Below are 23,268 nucleotides of genomic sequence, written 5' to 3'. Positions count from 1 at the left end.
CTTGTTCATTTAAATTGTTCTCATTGTAATGAACCTAAACTGAAACAAGCCCAACGTTAAGAGAACGATCAGTTCTGGGGAAATTAAATCCATTTAAAGCAAGATTTAAAAATCAAGTTTTAAAATTAAGACCTTAGATTATTTATAAAAGACTACTTCTAACATTTTTAGATTAATTTCCCCAAATTAATAAAATATTTATTCTTATTTTAACATTATGAACATGGCATATATTGCACAGTTGCATGTTTCTTGCATATCTAAAAATGTAAACCATCATTTATCAAATAGAAGTGGACCAGGAATCAATCCATGTGGGACTCCATCAAAATTGTCAGAGTGTATTAAATAAATTGCTGGCTTTAGATTAGAAAGTTGCTAAACTGTCGTTTCCCCTTCAAAAGTCCTTTAAAACACATTGTGGTATCAGTCATTATGGTGTCCATATATCATATAAGTGTTTATATTATTCTTGGGCGTCTGTAATTGTTTACAATTTCATCCTTGAGTTAAATACACTTTTGCGTATCAACATTTTTCCACTTTTTATTTATCAACATTATTTACCACTTACACTCACAAAACATTGTGAATTGTAAATTATTTACATTTACAGCATTTCTCAGGCGCCCTTATCCAGAGCAACTTACAATCAGTAGTTACAGGGACAGTCCCCCTGGAGACACTCTGGGTCAAGTGTCTTGCTCAGGGACACGATGTTGGTAAGTGGGATTTGAGCATGGGTCTTCTGGTTCATAGGCAAATGTGTTACCCACTAGGCTACTACCACCACAGTAAATTGTGGTTAATGCACACAGGTAGAGCCCCCCTGTGAGGAATTTTGGGTATTAGATAAACTATTAGAACAACTAGGTTTGTTGGGAAGATATTTCACAATGGACAGAATAAGTTCAGAATGGCTTATCTCTGAGTGAAATGTCTTTTAGGAATATTTTTTATCATGTCAGGACTTAAAAATTTTTTTAGAGCATCTAGTTAACCAAGAAGGTCCTCCAACTGATTAAAGGCTCGAGTTGCCTCTTCGGGCCTCAGGCAGCCATTCCTGAAGCCCCGCCTTCCCCCGTCTCTCCTCCCGAGTCGTCCAATGCCAACCGCTCCTGATTGGCGGACACACCCGCCACTCAGCAGCCCGGAGGACGGCGTGGCCCCGCCCCTGCCGGTCGCGCCGGGCATCTGCAGGCTGCTCCGTGGCAGCTGTCACAGCCTCGCGCGCGCGGAGGAGCTCGGTGCGACACAACGCGGCGACAAGGGCAGCGGCTTTAGCGTTTCTCTACTCAATTCCAGGTACGTCGTGCGTCGGGGCGGTGAAGGGTGGGGTCTTTTTTTTTATTTTGGAGGTTTTGCGCGCGCTGTTGTGCGACCTGCCCCTCGTATCGCGTTCTGTGGGGAATAATGGGAATAACGGGAATAATGGGAATAATCGTCGCTGCGTGTGTAAGGGTTCCCGTTATACACCCAGGCCCGCGTTATTATTTACTCTATGCAACAAATCGGATTTTTAAAACATTTTTATTTTACGCGACGCCGTCGAATTCTGTGAGCGGCTGTGTGTGGATCCGTCCCAGCGTGGTCTCATGGGGGTCTGGACCGCGGTGAGAGTCCGGCTCGCTCGGCTGTGTAGGCCTGGAGGCTTCTGGGGTGAGTCTGCAGGGTGTGATGGGCAGACCGGCTCGCTCCTATTGTGTGGAGGCACGTAATGGAGGGTCGTGTGTTCGAAAGCGCCCAGCATCCTTCGCGTCGCCCTTTTTTCGCCCCACGATGCCTTAGAATAAACTCAACGGAACCGATCATTACAGAAAATTAATGAGCCACAATTACTTGACGCCATCGTTGGTTTTCTCTGTGTGTGTGTGTGTGTGTGTTCTGGGGGTTGGGGGATGGGTGCAGCAATCCAACATTTTGCACTACTCATGCAATTAACGCATTAATGCGTGGAACCGCCGAAACAATCTGCTTTAATTAGCTCTTCTATTTAAAAAAATGACCTTAAAAGATTCCATGGCTCCGATCTGCATAATTTCCCAGTCATGCGGATGATCCCACCATTCCCCCGGCCTGGGCTGCACACAGATTTCCTCAGGAAGTGCTCCGCCCTCATTTCGCACCCACTTTCATTCTGGAGAGAGTGGGTGAAGCCCGGCGATGCGGCGGCCGCCGTCAGGGATTATTCATTGTCCCCGCAGCCCTGTCATTGTCGACTGGGGTATCGGAGCGAGAGAGAGAGAGAGATATGGAGATGGAGAGAGAGCGAGACGGCAGCTGCTTCCCCCTGTCTCCACGCATTTGGACAATGCATGGGCACACAGATACACACACACACACACACACAGCACATGCATGCTTACTCCCAATGTGGCCACGATGCTGATGATGTCATGGTGCGTGTGTATGTGTGTGTGCTGAAGAGCCACACCCCCTGGGCTGTGCCCCGCTAAAGTGTGTATGGTGTGTGTGTGTGTGTGTTGTATATTTCTATTTTGTATTGTGTGTGTAATCTATGGCTGACCTACTTACATACGGACCGTGTACTTTCATCTGTGGGCTGTTTTTAGCGCCGCAGTTTAGAATTTTGTGAAAAAAAAAGGTCAGAGGCTTCAGTTTGCGGAACATATGCCGAGTCGCAATTAGTGACGATGTGAAATATTCAATATTAATTACTGCACCGCAGCTGCTAACCTGCTTTCTTCCCACCCCCCCACCCCCTCCTCAGGCTGGCCGGTACTGTAACATCATCATCTTCATCATGCGCGCTTCGTAAAAAGGGTGTGTCTCACATACATGTGTGTGCGTGTCTCGCGAACAGCTGCTCTTCGGCCGAGTGAGAAGTCGTTGCGAGGCCTGTTGTTGGGCATCAAGACCCCAAAACCCGTACAGCACTAATGCACATTAATAAGACACACACAGACACAGAAATAACTCAGAGGTCCAGTAATGTTCTCTGTGTGTGTGTGTGTGTGCGTGTGTGTGTGTGAGGCTGCATATTTATTTTGGATACTGACTGAGCAAACCCAACACGGAGTGTTTGATGTGTGAGGGTGTGTGTGGCACAGTGTATGTGCAGTGCAGGATTTTTTGCGGTATGGTTCCAAGCTATGGGATTTTCGGATCATGTTGAGTGGAACATTTCCATTTTGGTCCCTTAAATACGGAAGAGGAGCCTTATGTGTGTGTTTGTGTTGGGGTTTAACATCTTTCCACTAACCATGAGTGTACCGGCTGTGTGTGGTTTTTTTGGTGGAATTATTGATTTTTGTGTCCCCTGCCCCACCCACATCACCCCATCTGCTCTCTTTGTGTGCCTTCTTCTCTCTTGCTCTTTCTTCACTTGATGGCTCAGCAGGTCAGTTTATGACACATTAGCTCCAGTCAGACGTTGAATCGTCATGCCGGGATTTCATTCATGCCTCCTTAGTCTCATAACAGACACCATACAGATGAACAACGGGACTCGGGAAATTATGACCGTGCAGATTATCAGACATTCCAACTGTCACCCGTTTTTGGAGATTTTTAGTAGGAGAAAGCTCAGCATACTCACTCATTCTTTCCTCACACACACACCTATGGTCAACTCAGAGTTGCCCATCCACCACGTCTACATGCCTTTGGACAGCTGGAGAAAACCCAGAGAACCTTTAAAAGTTCCCCAATGAGGACAATTTTTTTATTATTATTTAACATTAATATAAGTTCCCCTAGCCTGTCTATGGTCCTGCAGTGGCTAGAAATGGCGATAGGTGTAAAGAGTGCTTTGTTCATTATGCTTCACTGTTCATAGAGCAACTCAGACAGTCGGATCTGGAATTTGTCCCCTTATGTCGTCATCGTCCACCCAGAGAATTTCCCACCCCTCCCCTAAAACATTATCTACACCGACCATCATGGCTTGAAATGTGCAAAGCATTGCAGTTGCTTGGTGATTGGATGTTTCTTAGTTCTGTGACGCGAGACTCTGAAGGACCAGTCGGTTAATTAGATTTTTTCTGGAAAAACATGGACACGTCCTGCCTGCGGCAAACATTTTGGTATAATCGATGGATCTCAATGCAGATGTGGATATTCTGCATCAGTGCAGTGCAGAGCATTATCGATTATATCATAATGATGTTGCTTGTTGAGTTTCTGGAGGCGGCATTAAAAATTCTTGCCATGATCTCAGTATAGCGCCGCTCCGGGTCGGAGTTTCATGTTGCGCGTTGCGGCACAAATTCTCACACGACCAATAACATCAAAGCGGGCAAGTGTTCTTTCTACCACTTCAAAATACACAAAGCAGGAATGGAGGAAAAGGTGATCTTAACAGTCTCTGAGTGTCCAGAGATCTACAACAAGGGTCTTACAGGGTTTGTGGCTTCATGCTGTAATGGGTTTGTGTCGCTGTGTATTGGAGCAAACTCTGGTGACTTCTGGGGTTTCCATCACGCCCTCTATTTGTTATGCTTACAGCACGCCCGGGTAAATGTCGATAACCACTCGTACATGAGACAGGGACATTACATGAACCAAACGTTACTGCGACCAGTGAAGGTTCACACCTCTCCTTATTATCATTTAAAGCTACAGGCACCAAATTGGCGCGTCCTGGGAAATCGCATTGTGGGTCAAAGTGGCTGTAATTCTGCACCAAGGCTGAAATTCGGAAAGAGACTTCAGATACAGTATTAGGGGATCACTAATCACCAAAAAAATTTCATGGACCTTTACCACGTTGAATATTAATTGCGGCATTAATTTGGACAGCCCAATTCCAGACGCATATTATTTCTGTGTAATTACAGGATTCGTAAGACGTGTAATAAATACATGAAATTCATGATCTACTAAATAGGAGGTGCTGACCCCCGGAGTTACTATGGAAATCAGACTGATGCCTTGATTGACAGGGCTGAGCATGTTCAGCCAGGTTTACCATGGTTAGGGAGCTACAGTAGTACATTTTCAGCTGACAGCAGCAGACCCGAACAACGCCACAAGGGTTGTGACAGTGTCTAGCCACTCTCTGCTTTTGAGGGAACAGCCTCACATCTTTTGTGAAGAACTGTAGTCGACTTTACTTTGTGCCAGAGTCTGCTTCTTTTACACAATAAGTGGTCCATTTACATTTACATTTACATTTACAGCATTTATCAGACGCCCTTATCCAGAGCGACTTACAATCAGTAGTTACAGGGACAGTCCCCCCCTGGAGACACTCAGGATTAAGTGTCTTGCTCAGGGACACAATGGTAGTAAGTGGGGTTTGAACCCAGGTCTTCTGGTTCATAGGTGGGCGTGTTACCCTCTAGGCTACTTCCACCCTGTCCATGTCACATTGCACCGACGTTTGGGTGACAGGTCACACATTTTGCGATCTAGAAGGGCAATTTAGTGTCATTTGCTTGAAAAATGATCAGTAGTAGTTAAACATTAAAGAGCCATGCAGCATTAGGGACAGCCGCAGCCCAGAACTGATTTGGACTGTTATCACGTGAGGCATGATGCATGCATCATCTTCATCACAAAAATAATCAGGACCCTGTGCCAGTCAGGAGAATGAGCTTCTGTTTCCAAGGTAACAAGCTCTGGACTCAATTTAGAATCGTTTTTTAAAATCTCTCTCCCTTGCTCATTTCTGGTGCTCATTGCATGCACTGTATTTTTCCATACCCGTACCAGAACAATGGCGGTTCCTGAGCTCTACTGTTACTTTTTTATTTTTCAGTCAATTTCAGCAGATTCAATAACCAAATTTTTTTTTAAAGTTGGCACCTGCTCCATGTTGTTCCTTTTCCTGCGGGTTTGAAGGGATTGACACTTTCTGTTGGAAATAATGTTATAAAATGAATCAGGACTAAAGAAAAACAAAAATCGTAATGCGCTCGCACAAATGAAACCAGGTGAGCCCTGCATGCGACATCATCCAGATTTCTGGGCATGCATTTTCCTTCGGGCCTCCATGACATGGCCTGCTACTTCAGATCAGACAATGCTACATCGGCATTCTTTTCTGGTCTCAATTATACCTGAGACCGGAAAGCAATTAAAAATGGACTGATACTGTTTTATGTATGTGGATTAAAGCAACATGGGTTATTTATTTCTTGTAAATGAACCTGCTTTTCAATTTTGCCACCATGATGTCAGGAATGATGTGTGCTTTTATACAGGTTTTCATACCTGTGAATCAGCCATTAGTTAAGATTCTGTAGATTAGTAAGACAAGAAGAAATGTTTGGATACCTACTCATTTATTGCATTTTTTTACATCATATAATAAAACTGAAGACACAGGACAATGAAATAACACACGTGAGGTTATGTAATAACAAAACAGGACAAAAGGTTGAATATTTGCATCTCTACAAATCAGGGAGCTTTTGCTTTGATGGCAGCATTTCCCTCTTGTCTTTTCTTCACCACCTCAAGTTAGATGACAGGGACGGTTTCCAACAGTCCTGAAGGTTTATACCGAACACATTCACTCATGTTAATGAGCATCTCATCAAGCAGCTTTTGATGATATTGTATTATACACTATTGAACAAAACAGCCATAAAAAGAGATGAAGAAACAGATAACTCAAACTAAAACTTAATCTTCTACTGAACCCTGAATCAGCCATGGGACTTCTGCATCTGAAATTTGATTATCATGGTCGGTGGGTTTATTGTGCTTGTGCTAAAACCTCCTTTGTGCGCCTTTACTGCAGCACAGCAGGGCCACTGTACGCTGTTGTCACGACTTGGGGTACAGTGGGATGACGTGTGACACTGGGAGTGTATACAGCGCGACCGCTGACGAAGTGCCACCTCTCTCTCTGTAGTGATGGCTGCGGGTGCAGGCTCCATGCGGATCCTCATCAAAGGGGGTAAGGTGGTGAACGATGACATCACCCAGGAGGCGGACGTCTACATCGAGAACGGCATCATCCAGCAGGTGGGCAAGGAGCTGATGATCCCGGGCGGGGCCAAAGTGATCGACGCCACGGGGAAGCTGGTCCTGCCGGGGGGCATTGACACCAGCGTGCACCTGGCACAGAGCTTCATGAACGCCAGCATCCAGGATGACTTCTACAGCGGCACTAAGGTACAACCTACACCCTTCCATCTGCTGCTCTTCTAGGCATAACTTACAGGTGAAGTGAAGTGAAGTGATTGTCACATGTGATACACAGCAGCACGGCACACGGTGCACACAGTGAAATGTGTCCTTTGCATTTATCCCATCACCCTTGGTGAGCAGTGGGCAGCCATGACCGGCGCCCGGGGAGCAGTGTGTGGGGACGGTGCTTTGCTCAGTCGCACCTCAGTAGCACCTTGGCGGATCGGGATTCTAACCAGCAACCTTCTGATTACGGGGCCGCTTCCTTAACCGCTAGGCCACCACTGATATTATCATCACAAATATTCTAGAACTAGTCTAATCATTGAGTATCCAATGAAATTGAGCACATGAAAGCGTTTGAAATGCGAGTGTCCAGGAGTGTTCAATCAAACAGCCTACTCCCGTTACGTATCTGTATTCCATGTAGTTACTGGAATACTAACGTAGTCAAAGGCTGCCTATAAATATCTTGATACCCAATACTGAAGTGACACCGTGGCCAAAAAATCAATCATCCAAAAAGCTGTGACTTTTAAAACACAAGTAATCGTGTTCCCGATGGTGCATGTTTCTCTCAGGAGTGGAAATTTATTAGAAATATTGCACACATTTGTGTTAGTCTAGCCTGTTAACTATTATAATATGGTAAAAGGTAAACTTCACTGAGGCTACTGCATAACACCCCGTACATGACTGGAAGCTGGATGAAAAGTTTGCTGGTGTGCGATGGCATTGAGAGGGGTGTGGGTGGTATTAATGTTGCTTAAGCATTAGCTGGGTGAGAAGATTCTTAAGGCTCTTAAGACAAGCGGATCCTTTAATTCTGTTGTTCCCAAACATCCCCGCTGATTTCTGCAGACTATTGTGATCTTCACGTCGGGCCGGGGTGGCCTAGAGGGTAAGGAGGCGGCCTCGCGGCCTTAAGGTTGTGAGTTTGTGTCCCGAACCACCAAAGTGCCACTGAGGTCCCCTTGTTCAAAGTACCGTACCCATACACTGCTCCCCGGGCGCCTTTCATGGCTGCCCACTGCTCACTAAGGGTTAAATGCTGAGGACACAATTCATGGTGTCACCGTGTGCTGTGTTGCATAATAGGAGCGTTAAACCGCAATGAGCGAATGCAGTGAAACGCCAATCGAACGCAGCTACGCAGAAAAAACGTGTATGTCGTCAATTTCAAATGTCCGTGTGGACGAGGCCGAAGACCAGGCGGACACAGTCACTAATGGCACTACTTTTTTTACTAGATTCTTATGCCACTGCCAGAAAAACAGCAAGCAACGTCATTATGCTATAATCAATTATGTTCTGCACTGAATCGATGCATCGATTAGGAGATTAATATCAACACCCCTAGTATCAAGCATGCAACACTGTTCACTGTAGAAGTGAGAGAGTCTGTGTGTGTGTGTTCAGTCTGACCAATGAACACCCACACACACACACACACACATATATATATACACTTTCTTCTCCTTTTGTCAGAACAGCAGCTGCAATGATGTCAGGGGCTCCTACACACAGACAGGGTAGTGCACATACACACACACACACACACACAAACACACATTCACACACACCCTGAGCAGATGTTACAGCTTTAAAAAAAATCCCTCTTCATTTGCCCCACAAGTGCCTCACGTCTGTTGAAGAGCACGACTCCAGTGTGTCATGTCATGTTGGAGACAAGGGCCTCAGTGTGACGATGACAACGTCAGGGCAGATGTTAACGCTGACGCAGCGTGTGTGACGAACTGCAATCTTCTTTAGGCCCAGTTTTCTTCACTGACTTTGAGGGACAGCAGCACCACTAAATGTGGAAAAGTGCTTAACAAGGTGCCATATGCCAGGGTCCACCCCTGTCTTTTAAAGTGGCCCTCAGTGCCCCCAGAGATCAGACGGACTTGGGGCGTCCTGCAGAGCCTCACACTGACGTCTGGCCCACACTGATGAGTTCGCCTCTTGGCCGTCTTATTTCCGCATTAATGTGGAATATTGAAAAGCACACTTCCATTTAATGATTAACCTGCTGCAGGAATTGTTCTAGATAAAGCCGCAGTCAGGAACACCACGGCAGCGGCTCTTTTTTTCTGACCATGTTGTCCGTTTCCTTTTCTCAGCAATATGTCACTATTATTATATTTCTGTCGTAGCTCTTTTTAGTTCTTTCCCCCATTATTCACTGGTAGTGTGGTTTCCTAGGAGATAGTAGACCTCGTGTAGTACACTGTATGATTAGGTGATTTTTTTACTCTGTGCATGTATGTCTGTGTATTATATATGTGTGTGTGTAGAGCAAGGTTCATATTTGTCCCTTTGAGAGAGAGAGAGATAGAGAGAGAGAATGTGTGTGTGTGTGTGTGTGTGTGTGTGTGTGTATGAGAGAGACCAAGAGCTGAGGGATGTCTCAAATGACATGTGTGATATAGAACTGACAGAGAAGTCACAGCACAGCTATTTGATTCTGGAAAGCCTGGATATAATGGCTTGACCCCATTATCAGCTCAGACAAGCATTACGAAGACACACACACACACACACACACACACACAATTATTAGTGTGCATGAAATTTAAACCTGTGAGCTCACCACATCTGCGCTGTCCAGTTCTGAAATATCACTGATCACTGAATAATACATCGATTGGATCTCCAGATTCATTTAGCACAATAGTGATTCTGTCTTTAATAAATAATGTTGATGACTTCAGGCCTCCAGACAAAATGAAGTCAGGAATTTTTTACTGTGTTACTGAAGTTAGTCGACCAGTGAATTACAGTCAAAATCAAAATGAGGTAATTCACCTCCCAGCCAAGATGCTGCTCACTTCTGAGCAGCCACAGCAGCACAGGCCCTGTCATCCTTATGACAAGGATTAAACACTTTAAAGGATTACACACACAAAGATAGACGCACAATAATTCCTGATAATGCTTCCTTCATTAAATAGCCCGGTTCAGTTCAGATGGGGCTATTAACAGGCTCCATTGTGGCGCTGGGCGGTGAACTTGAACCAGGGCGCACAGTTGTACTAACTTACAGTTAGTTAACGCACGTGCCTCCAATAACATCATTACAATCAACCGCGACAATAATGATAATAATAATACATTATGTGTTTATTAATCACAGAAGAATAAAAACATTATTGTTTTTGATATACCAGAATATTTGGGACGAGGGTGGTAGTGGCCTAGTGGGTAACACACTCGCCTATGAACCAGAAGACCCAGCTTCAAACCCCACTTACTACCATTGTGTCCCTGAGCAAGACACTTAACCCTGAGTTGGTCCGGGGGGGGACTGTCCCTGTAACTACTGATTGTAAGTCGCTCTGGATAAGAGTGTCTGATAAATGCTGTAAATGTAAAATGACTGACCACTGAATTCACTCCTAAAAATCTGATTTGGGATTATAGTTCACCCCATAATGAGTTTCCTTGAAATTAAAGGAGAGTTAGTTAGCTTTCCTAGTCATCATTAGCACACATTAAAAGGAAAGAAAAAGCATAACAGAACAACAAAAGCAAGCAGAAAGTGTTTAAATATGCAAGAGCGGTCCTGAGGAGGGGTGGAAATGCGGCATTGTGTAGTTGTTCTGCAAAGGATTAGCGAGAGTGGAAAAAAGAAAAGAGCATTTACTCTCTGTGCTCGATAGTGGACCAACCGTTGCACCCAGTTCCTGTCAAAACAGGCGAAATGAGCTCTCTCGTGACCGCCGGCCTCCAAAAATTGCAGCCCCGGCCTTTTGAAGATAAGCGTGGGCTGAGATCTTACGCAGCCTCCTCTCCTCTCTAGCGTAAACAGCGGCGGAATAACGCAGATGGTGTTACGATGGAGCAGACAGTCACCCTCGATGTTGCGAGGAGCAGATCCCATTCGATCGGCGTCAGGGAATCCGCACAGCAGGCATTGGTTTGGCCAAAATGGACTGGGGGGGAGGGGAAAGTGACAGAAATAGGAAAAAGGGAGCAGAGAAGACGGCGGATTGTGGGGTTTTAAAAAGGGCGAGAGAGCGCGGCTGATTAAACACTCTGATTCATGCTTTCATAACCCCGCCTCCCCCTTTCACTACAGATATTTTCACTCTTTAAACAAGGCTTTGCACTTCTCCTCCACCATGGGCTTCTGTCAGTGCCATGATTTTTGCCGATGTCTGTTGTCTACACAATGTGGGCTTGCAAAGTTTTAGCGAGCTGTATAAAGGGCGTGTTTTTGAAGGGAAAAATACACCAGTTCAAGTTGAGCTTTATTGTCATTTTGGCTAAATACATGTTAGACAGTACATAGTGAAACCAAACGTTTCTCTGGAACCTGGTGCTGCATGTAACATTTGAACAAAGTCACATACTGACATAAAGTGCACGGTATGCTTCCTGGGGTGAAGAGTGCATGTGAGGGGTGTGTAGTGTCCTTCACAATGCTGGTGGCTTTCCTGATGCAGCGTGTGTGGTAAATGTCCGTTATGGAGGAAAGAGGGACTCCAATGATCTTCTCAGCTGTCCTCATTTTCCACTGTAGTGTCTTGAGGTCCGATATAGTGCAGTTCCCAAATCAGACAGTGATGCAGCTGGTCAGAATGCTCTCAATAGTCCCTCTATAGAAGTTGATGAGGATGGGTGGTGGGAGACAGGCATCTGCAGGAAGTAGAGAAGCTGCTGGGTTGGCACCAATGGCATGGTCATTAACCTTGCCATTTTCAGCAGCCATATTATTCACCCTGCTATACAATAATTAATGTAGTTTTTTATTTATTTAGTCTTGGTTGCTCTTCCAGTTTTTGCTCATGTTGGGCCTGCTCACAGGGTCTTGCTCAGGGACACGAAGGTAGTAAGTGGGATTTGAACCTGGGTCTTCTGGTTCATAGGCGAGTGTGTTACCCACTAGGCTACCACCACCCTGAATAATAAGAATGTGTAATGTGGTTTATTTTTGGAACTGTGAACTTAGCTTAGAACATTTAGAAAATGAACTGTGACTTTGTATGAATATCAAACTAGTTGTTGCAAATTTATGCCCATGAAGAGCGACTTAGAATCAGTAGTTACAGGGATAGTCCCCCCCTGGAGACACTCAGGGTTAAGTGTCCTGCTCAGTGACTCAATGGTAGTAGGTGGGGTTTGAAACTGTGATATCTGGTTCACATTTTAATTTAGTCGCGCTCAATTCTTCATTCTTACAAATGCTTTATTGACAGTGTCTTTGAGATTTCCAGTCCTAAGTGTGACATTAGAATAAAAATGGCCAGTGTGTGCATATGGTAACTCACAAACTCAGCTAAGGGCGTGGCCCTGGGAACGTGGGAACAATCCCTGTCGATCAGGCCCCCAGTTCACTTCAGCATGAACACAAACACACGGGCACAAAAAGGCCATTTTTTTATGTCGGTTCCTGCGCTAACGTCAAATGAGGCGGCGGTGCTGTACAGACCGTTATTTATTTAACATCTGTCAGTCAAGGAGAATGTCAGGCTGTGGGATAAAATCAGGCGATGCGTCAGCTTCACAAACCAATTACACAGACGATCCACTGAAAAAAGTCTGCAGTGCCAGTTTTGCTCCCTGACACAGACTGACATCTTCTGGCTTGAATCCAGACGACCCGTCAGTCCAGTCGAGGCCCGAGAAGAAACAAAAGAGACAAACACAGGCGAAACAAAACAGCCAGTGTGTCACAGAGACGGCCCTTATTCAGCCCTGCAGCAGGCCTGAGAGTGACCGAGGTGGGGTGTGGCAGGGGACAGAAACGGGGGGGGGGCAGCCGCACTGCAGTTTAAGGTTGCATCTAAAAAAAGGAAAGACAATGTGGGGCTGGGCACGTAATTAATATTATTAATTTTAGGAATAGTTAACACATTACACCATGAGCCGTGAGTAAATAAATAAACTGGATATCATGGTCGCTCTCGCTTAATCTGATATTATGAATAACTGAGATATCTCGTGCATAGTAATCAATAATGAACAACCCACCCAACCATAATTCAACAGGTAAGTATATATATTTTAAATACAGCATTTCGTGAATTTCTGTCTATATCAGCATAATATGCAAATATTAATTAAATAGTGACTGCACTTTATACGACATGCCCGTTCACCTTCCTACGTCATTTCCTGTTTGTCTAATTAACTGACAAGCTCTGTTGTTAATTGTTTCATTTTTTTTTTACAATCTATATGTAGCCCTTGTGACTTGTTTTAAATGATGAGATGACATTGGGCCTTTGTGTGTGCGTTTGTATGTTTTACTCTCTGTGTGTGTGTGTGTGTGTGTGTGTGAGAGAGAGAGAGTGGTCATGAATAGGGCCCGTTGTCATGGTTACCTTACATGCCATCCTGGTAATGGCACCTCAAGAGCTTATTTATTTTCCTCACTACTCCTCACTTTTTTTTTTCTCTCCATCCCCCTCCCTGTCTGGCTCATTCCTGTCTGTATGTCCGTCTGTCTGCCCCCCCCCCCTTCCCCAACACCAGCTCAGACATATTAGTATTCCAGGCATACAGACGTCCTTCACACAACGCACCCACCAGTGTCTGATCCAATATGGCTGTGTGACACTGACTCAGGACATTTCTATGTTAATACATTTTCATCTGAGCCCTCACCGCTTCTCTCCTCCCCTTCCCTCTTCATCCCTCTCACTTGTTTGAAGTGAAAAGAATAGGCAGCTTTTGACCCTCTTTGCAACCACTCCAGAAATCGTGCTGCCATATATAATCTACGTCCCCAATCGTGACATTTAGCTGCCAATAAGGTTAATCATAGTTGAATAACACACACCTTTATTTGCATTGGACCCTGCATCATAAAAATAGCATTTTAGTCAATAATAAATAATCATATATATTTTTGCTTTACAGCGTATATATTGTCAGGCTTATTGTCTTGTTATGCATTGCATTGCCATTATATTCTGTGTGTGAGCTGCTATCAATATGCAGGAGACTCAAACAGCTTCCAGGAGAGGGCTGGGGTGTCTTGATAACCACAGCCAGTCATGGTCTTACATTTATTCACTCATCTGAAAGCTTGCTGGGATGGACCTTCACCTGCAGTCACCTTTCCAAGTTCAGCATATTGGGAATTTTGTCAGATGGCCAGCAGTACCGTGGTGTTTGGCAGCTAAATTTCCCATGATTCTCCACTTGTATGGTTAAATGGGAAGAAGCAGCGTGAAGAAAGGCATCCGTAAACATGCACCAGTCTGTACAATTTGTAAAACAATGAGTTAAAAAATATTACATTTCTGTTAATGAAGGTGAATAAATATTATTTTAACAACTATGTCAAAATAATCAGATATTGCAATGCATTTGGAATAAAAAAGTGCCATTTGAAGGGATTTGGTGTGTTATGCCAAGTCATCGCTGATGATTTCAATAGATGTTTATGTGTGTAAAGGACAGCATGCAAAATTCTGATCTCTTTGTGTCTCTGTCTCACTCTGCAGGCTGCTTTGGTGGGTGGCACCACCATGGTCATAGCCCATGTGCTGCCAGAAAAAGATTCCTCTCTGGTTGATGCCTATGAGAAAGTGCGTGTGCTTGCTGACCCCAAAGCCTGCTGTGATTACGCCCTCCATGTGGGTGTCACCTGGTGGGCACCTAAGGTAATTCCTGTAAAATTAACCAGAAACCTCAATAAGATATGGAAATGATATACTAGAGAGTATGAAGAGGATCAAGAATATGAAATAAATTGAAATAACTTGACATAAATGGTGTAAGTAGCCTAGTGGGTAACACACTCACCTATGAACCAGAAGACCTGGTTCAAACCACACTTACTGCCATCGTGTCCCTGAGCAAGACACTTAACCCTGAGTGTCTCACGGGGGGGGACTGTCTGGGTGTGGATATGCAAATTAGTTCCCACAAGATCAAGATAACTTCCCCCTCAAGCCCCGTTCAATGGAATTGGGGTCATCATACCCAGCAAATGGAGCATTTTCAGAAGAGTTGCAGTGTTAGGTTCAGCTCATGGGTTCATGCAGGGTCAGGTAAACCATTTCAACATAGTCATAAAGAATTTATGAAAAAACATGGCTAGTAATTAAATTCACTTTGTTGCCTTTCCAATCTGCACAATTGTCTAGGCGTTGTCAGTGAATTGCTAGTCCTCCTTCACATTCCCTTTCACATCTATCACATCACAGGTGTGTTGGTGCCTTTGCTGGCTTTATTACTTAAGACCTCAACCCCTTTCACTTGAGAAGAGCCATTATGTAATAAAGGGCATTTTCAAATCTAGTAGCACAGCCCACGGATGGCAAAAGTTTTTATATTACCTCTCTGAAACCTATTATTCCAGGTCACACAACTTTAATGACTGGAAGGTATAAATAATCTTTATCTTGAATAAAGTTTAATGTGATGTGTCACATCAGTCACCACTGTAGAGCCAGAAGAGGTTGACACCAGCTGAGCTACAGTCTTTACAACAGTAACTATTTATTTTTGTAAAGCCCAAAATCACAAGCAGTGTGTGTCTCAGTGGACTTAACACTACAGATGACTCCACTCATACTTATGTCTTTGGAAACAAGGAACAACTCCCTAGCAAACTCACATGGAGGAAAAAAAAGGAAGAGACCTTGGGAAGGAGTGATTCAGAGAGAGACCCCCTTCCAGCAGAGTGCAGTGGGCACCACTGCAGGGTTACTGTACACTGGGTCAACAAGAGTCATAAGAGTAAAAAGTCCAATTGTCCGTGCCGATGATACTCAAGAGTCTGTTTTTGGATTGGTGGGACCCGGGCCGTGGTGGGACCAGCAGTCCATGTCCACACCTGCACCTCTCTGGTGGTCTCTTCATTGGAGACTGGAGGTGGTCTGGACGCTCGGAGAGAAGTAACAGAAACAGCGGCGGACGGTGGCATTGTGTAAGATGAATACCTGTCAGTGTGTCTGTCTTTAAGTAGGTGGTAGTAGCTTAGTAGGCAACACACTTGCCCATGAACCTAGGTTCAAATCACACTTACTACCATTGTGTCCCTGAGCAAGACATTTAACCCTGTCTCCAGGGTTAAGTGTCTCCAGGGGGGGACTGTCCCTGTTACTACTGATTGTAAGTCGCTCTGGATAAAGCCGTCTGATAAATGCTGTAAATGTAAAGTAAGTGAAACATGCTTTTTTTCCCTTATGTCGTCCCTCCCAGGTGCGTAATGAGATGGAGACTCTGGTGCGTGAGAAAGGGGTCAACTCATTCCAGATGTTCATGGCTTACAAGGACACCCTGATGCTGCGTGACTCTGAGCTCTACCAGGCCCTGCAGACCTGCAAGGACATTGGCGCTATCCCACGCATTCACGCTGAAAATGGAGAGCTGGTGACTGAGGTAACAATCTCAAACACACACACATGCTCGCACACATTGCCGTTATGGGTCACCACAGCGGATGAACCAGTTTGGTTGTCTACATAAGTGACCTGGCAAGTTTGATGCCGTATGACCTTCCTGACGCAGCCCTCCCCATTTACCCGGGCTTGGGCCGGAACCAATAAATACGCTGTCACCTGCATCCGTAGTGTCTGGCTCACACACACATAGGCAATGCATATATGTGCAAAGGGTAATCTTACGTGCTTTATAAATGTACAACTGTCTTCTTATCCCGACCAGAAAGTATTGAGGGGGGGCCCTGAGTGGTGGCCTAGCGGTTAAGGAAGCGGCCCCGTAATCAGAAGGTTGCTGGTTCGAATCCCGATCTGCCAACGTACCACTGAGGTGCCACTGAGCAAAGCACCGTCCCCACACACTGCTCCCCGGGCGCCTGTCATGGCTGCCCACTGCTCACTCAGGGTGATGGGTTAAATGCAGAGGACAAATTTTACTGTGTGCACTGTGTGCTGTGCTGCTGTGTATCATGTGTGACAATCACTTCACTTTCATTGCTCTTTACTGGAAATTCATGGTCTCATTTGCAAATTGTGCTAAACTTAACGTCAATTTGAAGAGAGCTGGTTTGAGTCACTTATCATGTGTCTTGTGGAGTTGCAAACTTAAATTTAAGGCTTCCGAACCAGAATCTAGTAGAGCTTCTAACATATCCTATCAAGCCCTGTTTTGTGTTTCACCATAGTGGTGAATTTCTTGTATAATATTCAAGGGTTGGATCCTTAAAAACCTTTATTCTCTTATTGTCTGCATTCTCTTTATTCTCTCTACACACATACACAGGCATGGGAATACGAAAAATGCTTAAATATTTTGTAAATACAACATTTTATTAAACAGATTACTGAATCTACACAAACACAATAACACATATACACACGCATATACACACCCTTTTGTATGCAAAATTAGGTCAGGCATAGACAAAGAGGCAAACATGCACTTTCAGGCTGGCATGTATGGTGTGTGTGACCCTGTGACCCTGTCACTTTAGAGAATATACCCCATAATCCCCTTGGTTTTCCCCACATTCTGAACACCAATCTGGTATTAGTGTTAATACCACACTGTGTACACATACTATATTGATATACACAGTCTTGCACACTAACAGAAGGTGAAAACAGAGCTCTGAACGCACCTATAAAAATGCATCAAAATACAGCAAATTTATTTCTCCACCACTCTCCAACCTTGACCCAACGTCATCGTCATTATTGTTTGCTTTGTCACTGAAACAGTTCATTTAGTCACTTGCGCTTCTGCTTTGCTCATCATTGCATTTGCTTGCTTTTTGTTTGTGTGTATTTCAGGGGGCGAGGGAGGCTCTGGATTTGGGCATCAGTGGACCAGAGGGAATAGAAATCAGCCGACCAGAAGAGGTGAGCATTGATGTAAACGTGTGTGTATGTGTGTCTGTTATTGACATTTTACTGGTATTTCACCAGTGAAAACAAAATAATCAATGATATTAAACTGAACATACAGGTTTAGGTCACTGGCAAGAATATTTATTTGTAATATTTATTGAATTCTGATTCAATAAATAATAAATCATGCTCTATTTTTTTAGCTTGAAGCAGAGGCCACACATCGAGCTATTACTGTTGCTAACAGAGTAAGTACACTGGTGTACATGTGTGTGTGTGTGTTTGTGTCTGTTGTACCAGTGGTCTGTGTGTGAGAGTCACCATGTGTGTTTATGTGTTAGCATCCAGTCAGATACAGTCTTTTCTTTCAGTTTTTAATGTACTTTTTCTATTTAACAGGCTCACTGCCCAGTGTACCTAGTGAACGTGTCCAGTATGTCAGCCGGAGACGTGATTGCTGCTGCTAAAATGCAAGGTGCACATCTGCATTTCTACACTCTATACATTTGGAGAAAAAATATTACAAAAGCCATCACATCACATGCGTTCAGAATACTAAAATAAATATAAAAACAGTATTGAAATATCTTCTATTAAATGTGCTTGTGCTGTATATAATATATATGTGTGTGTGTGTGTGTGTGTGAGCAGGTAAGGTGGTCCATGCTGAGACAACATTAGCCCACTCTGTGCTGAATGGGCTGCATTATTACCATCAGGACTGGGCACATGCTGCAGCCCACGTAATGGCCCCGCCGCTCCGCCTTGACCCGAACACTCCCAACTACCTCATGGGCCTGCTGGGCAAGTACGAACCCTGCCTGTTTTTTTTTGTATTCCCAGTGTGAGTTTTTCAGGGGTGGAAAGAGTTCAGAAAAATTGTACTTAAGGAAAGGTAATTTACTGCAGTTACTGGGGCAGTGGTGGCCTAGAGGTTAATCAGAAGGTTGCCGGCTCGAATCCCACTGGTGCCACTAAGTAAAGCACCGTCCCCACTGATCTCCGGGCGCCTGTCACCAAGGGTGATGGTTAAAAGCAGAGGACACATTTCGTTGTGTCACCGTGTGCTGTGCTGCAGTGTTTCACAACGACAATCACTTCACATTCACTTTCACAAAGCACTCTTGTACAAGTAACCCCTTAGCAAATTAAATGTATTGTTTTGTGTGATATGTAAAAACAAAAAAGCTTGAAAAAGGTTCATTTGTAGTCAGTAAGAAATTGTGGAACAGATTACTTACATTATTTTCTACTCAATTACAGTTCAAACTTCTTTAAAATATACTCAGTACTAGTAGTGAGCAGCACTTCCTGATGCTTTTTTTCCCCTCTCAGTGACACTGTCAACGTGGTGACGTCTGACCATCGGCCCTTCAGCACAAAGCAGAAGGCCATGGGCAAAGACGACTTCACCAAGATCCCTCACGGTGTGGCAGGCGTGCAGGACCGAATGAGTGTCATCTGGGAGAGAGGAGTGGTACGATTAGGGGCATTAATTGAAGCCTGTTCTGATGTGCAAAGGGTCAGTGGGTCTTCTGTGTTTTTAACGGTGTTCTCCATCAGGTGGGAGGAAAAATGGACGAGAATCGGTTTGTGGCGGTGACCAGCTCCAATGCTGCCAAGATCTACAACCTCTATCCTCGCAAGGGCAGGATTATTCCAGGAGCAGACGCTGATGTTGTGGTGTGGGACCCAGACGCAACCAGGTAACCCAGGTTCAGATGTTCCTTCAGCTCCCTTGCCCATACAGAGTCGTTCTAACTGCTGTCCCCTGACTGCAGGGTCATCTCTGTGGGCACACAGGTGCAGGGAGGAGACTTTAACCTGTACGAGAACCTGCGTTGCCATGGCGTCCCCCTGGTGACCATCAGCCGCGGGCGCTTGGTGTGTGAAAACGGTGTCTTCATGTGTGCTGAAGGCTCTGGAAAGTTCTACCCTCTTCGCACCTTCCCAGACTTCCTCTACAAGAAGATGGTCCAGAGAGAGAAGGTATTTTTACTGTCACTATGAAGCATACCGACACTATGAAGCATAAAACCAATCAGAAAGCAATTTATTTACATTTACATTTACAGCATTTATCAGACGCCCTTATCCAGAGCGACTTACAATCAGTATTACAGGGACAGTCTCCCTGGAGCAATTTAGGGTTAAGTGTCTTGCTCAGGGACACAATGGTAGTAAGTGGGATTCGAACCTGGGTCTTCTGGTTCATAGGCGAGTGTGTTACCCACTAGGCTACTACCACCCACTAGGCTACTACCACTACCACCCTTATAATTGCATGTCATAATTTCAGGAGTAATTTATGTGTGCTGACCAAATCTAGGTTTAATACAGAAAATAATCTTGCAAAACTGATGGGCTTCAAAATATTGTATTTGGTGAAACTATTATTCCATTTTGCATCTAGATGTGTTAGGGCTGTAGGTGCACATTCTTAATTTAGTTTCTCCTCAGTGTCAGACACTAAGGGGTGTGGAGAGAGCGCCCTACTCTGGGGATGTAGCCATGGTAACAAACTCTAGTAAGAAGGAGACTTGCCAGTCTGACGGAGACCTTCCAGGCCGCACCGTCACCCGCCATGGAGGCGTGAGAGACCTGCACGAGTCCAGCTTTAGTCTGTCAGGTATGTGCCTCTTCTTTTTATGACATAAATCATAGTAAATATTATGTCACTTGTATGTTGCATGCACCATTCAACCAAAGACTTACTGTATATGATCTTTGATTATTGTATTGTATATTGATATTGTAGCATTTATTTTCAAATAGAATAGATTCAACCCAATTTGATGTCACAATATCATGGTCTGTATACTGTGTACAAAATGTAAGAATGTAGTTTATGATGAGAAAATAAGAGTAATTGCAGACGATTATTCACAAGATATGTGTGATATGAATTGCATTGGTCAGGTTTGAAAGCTCTTTAAATTTGTATGCGCGAATAAACAGAATCATGCAAATTAGTGCTATTGCCAGCAAGGAGTATAAATAACATTTTAAAAGATTTATATAATTCCCCTCCAACTGTTAGAAAACAAGCATGTGACTTCAATGATTTGCTTGATGCTGTTCAGAGGAAACAAGCACCTAACTTGTGATTGTTGACCTCTTCCAGGCGCCCAGGTGGACGATCACGTCCCCAAGAGGTCCTCAGCCCGGATTCTGGCGCCCCCTGGCGGCCGCTCCAGTGGCATTTGGTAGTCGAGAGGACGACACAAGAGTCACTACTGTTTCCACTGTGCAAGCTCATGATCCTTTACATTAACGACCAAGCAAGTAACGACCAAGAAGACTCGGTCTTCCCAAGGCAACTCCACACATTAACTCCTAATTAAGTCGAGCCGAAGTTCATTTTGTTTTTTTTGCAAATGACTTGACTCGGCGACAGATTGCATGCTAAAAAACTAAACAAGTGACGTTAAGGTTTAATTTATGCCTTAAACAATAATCCCAATGAGAAAACAAAAAACCTCAAAAGGATCAGATTTTTGCAGGTGTTGTTCACAGCATTGCCAAAAACTGCCAAGAACATCTGGACATAGTGGAACAGTACAGTTTTAAATTGACTCGTTATACATCAACGTTAAAAGGCCTAACTAGACAAAATAGAAGGGAACCCCCCAAAAAACAACAAAAAAACACACACACACCTTATTTCCTTTACACATACAAGCACACACCCACGTTCAACACTGCTGCACAGTAGATGTAGAATAGTCATGATGCAATGTGCTTTCTGCCATGGTGTTTATGTCAGTTTTGCAATTAGAACATTTAAAACCCTGTCGAGATATAGTTGTGTTCCCGTTACTGTAACCTACCAAACTCTCCGCGCTGATGTGGACCAAGCTGGATATGATGTCCAAATTACACTCTTTGACAGCTAGTTGGAAATTTAAGGCAAGGCGGCCTGAACACATTTTTATGAAATTCTGCATTTTTGCGCTGTCATGTCGATATTGAAACACCACTGAGACATTTTGAAGATCATCGCTTGTTTATGGGCCGCTAATTTGGTTTGAGCTTTAGATCCTTTTTTTGGAATCCGATTCATATAGTAGCAGTCATGTCCAGACCTTCATTTCAGTGCCTCCAGCGCCTTATGTCCGCGTGTGGCCGCAGCCCTAACGACTTATACTTATCATTAACCGGTGTCAACCTTTGTACTTTTACTTAGCACTTGAAGATCAAACGATATATACATATAATATATAGGGTTTTTAATTACATATTTTTAAAACAGTTTTCCTTTTAATATTTTTGTAACGCGTGTGGTGATGAAATCCAGCTGCTGCTTTGACATCATTTGGGCGGTTTTACCTGGGGCGAGGTTTCATGTTGCTTGTTTAAAGGTAGAGGGGTTCAGAAGCACGTTCATGAATGCATGTTACAGAAGCGCACAGTCTTTAATATATATAATAAAAGAAAATACACTTTTGTAACCATGTGCATTTAGCAACTGGCCTGCGCATCTCAACACAATGCAAGAACAAGATCTTTTTTCCGACACAAAATAAACACACTTAATATTTCATGCGTTATGAGGCGTTGGAAAGGGCAAAAATGACGCGCCATTCGAGAAAGCTGTTATTTAGTCGCGTTGTAATAGCAGCACAGATGTATGTGTTCAACGTCACTGTGAAAAGAGGTTCAAACGTAAAACAGGCTAAATCAGAATGTGTGCGCTGTGGAGGAGGTCAACTAATAAAAACCTTCATGTGTGCTGACCAAATCACAGCAACACCTTAACTTTTCAGCCCCGGCCTTAACGGCGAGGAACACGAACGCTCTCCCCTGTAATAATGCCTTCTTTAAACCGCCATTGAAATATCCCTCGTGACGGTCTTTTAGTTTGTCTGTAGAACAGCAGGCAATAAAAGCTGTCCCCGTCCCCAGAAGGAGACAACTGCAGCACAAACCTCAGAACAACGTCACCCAAATAGACGTCTGGCAACGCGCTAGTTTGGGGTCGATTCCAAGGCAAAAATGATTCTGGACGGGCTAAGGTCCATTTATGAGTGTCTTCTTTGTTTAATGCAGTTCGGATACCTGCAGTTTGACTCCATAGCTAGAAAGCTGGTAGCTGATTGAACCACGCGGTTTCAACGTCATGCATTCACAATATACTCCTTTCCGCCTTTTTTTGTGTATTTATCATTCCGACGCCATGCATCATATGGACAAGACAGTGTTATTTTGGTGCTGATTTTAAAGTATTTTGATTCCTGTTGGTTTCTTGTTTTTTTTTTTAAGGTTAAATGTTGATTTTTTTTTGCAAAGGCACTTTGTGGAATGGTTTGTGATTGTATGTGTTGGTATAGACTTGTGCTGAAAGGTGAAGTTACAGTAATGACTTGTTTCTTATTCACATGAATGAATGCAAAAA

At 44.0% G+C, this 23,268-nt stretch overlaps 1 protein-coding gene across 1 annotated transcript; it reads left to right on the top strand.

Annotated features, from left to right (window-relative positions):
* The first annotated feature begins 1,177 nt into the window (after positions 1-1,177).
* Positions 1,178-23,063, top strand: LOC114773099 (dihydropyrimidinase-related protein 5-like). Its single transcript, XM_028965632.1, has 13 exons — positions 1,178-1,305; positions 6,824-7,086; positions 14,559-14,717; positions 16,264-16,443; positions 17,817-17,885; positions 18,077-18,121; positions 18,273-18,348; positions 18,525-18,681; positions 19,209-19,350; positions 19,437-19,579; positions 19,655-19,862; positions 20,334-20,502; positions 20,998-23,063. Exons 2-13 carry the CDS (start codon positions 6,826-6,828, stop codon positions 21,081-21,083), a joined length of 1,695 nt encoding a protein of 564 aa, XP_028821465.1. The 5' UTR covers positions 1,178-1,305; positions 6,824-6,825; the 3' UTR covers positions 21,084-23,063.
* The last annotated feature ends 205 nt before the right edge of the window (positions 23,064-23,268 follow it).

This window comes from Denticeps clupeoides, unplaced genomic scaffold (assembly GCF_900700375.1).
Source record: "Denticeps clupeoides unplaced genomic scaffold, fDenClu1.1, whole genome shotgun sequence".
NCBI lineage: Eukaryota > Metazoa > Chordata > Actinopteri > Clupeiformes > Denticipitidae > Denticeps > Denticeps clupeoides.
This window is presented reverse-complemented; position numbering and strand designations above follow the sequence as displayed.

What these genes read in the sequence shown, in the direction of transcription:
- LOC114773099 (XM_028965632.1), top strand. Translation starts at nt 6,826, where the DNA reads ATGGCTGCGGGTGCAGGCTCCATGCGGATCCTCATCAAAGGGGGTAAG. An exon ending in CTATTACTGTTGCTAACAGA is followed by an intron (nt 18,122 to 18,272) that starts GTAAGTACACTG and finishes TCTATTTAACAG; the next exon opens with GCTCACTGCCCAGTGTACCT. An exon ending in TGGGACCCAGACGCAACCAG is followed by an intron (nt 19,580 to 19,654) that starts GTAACCCAGGTT and finishes CCCTGACTGCAG; the next exon opens with GGTCATCTCTGTGGGCACAC.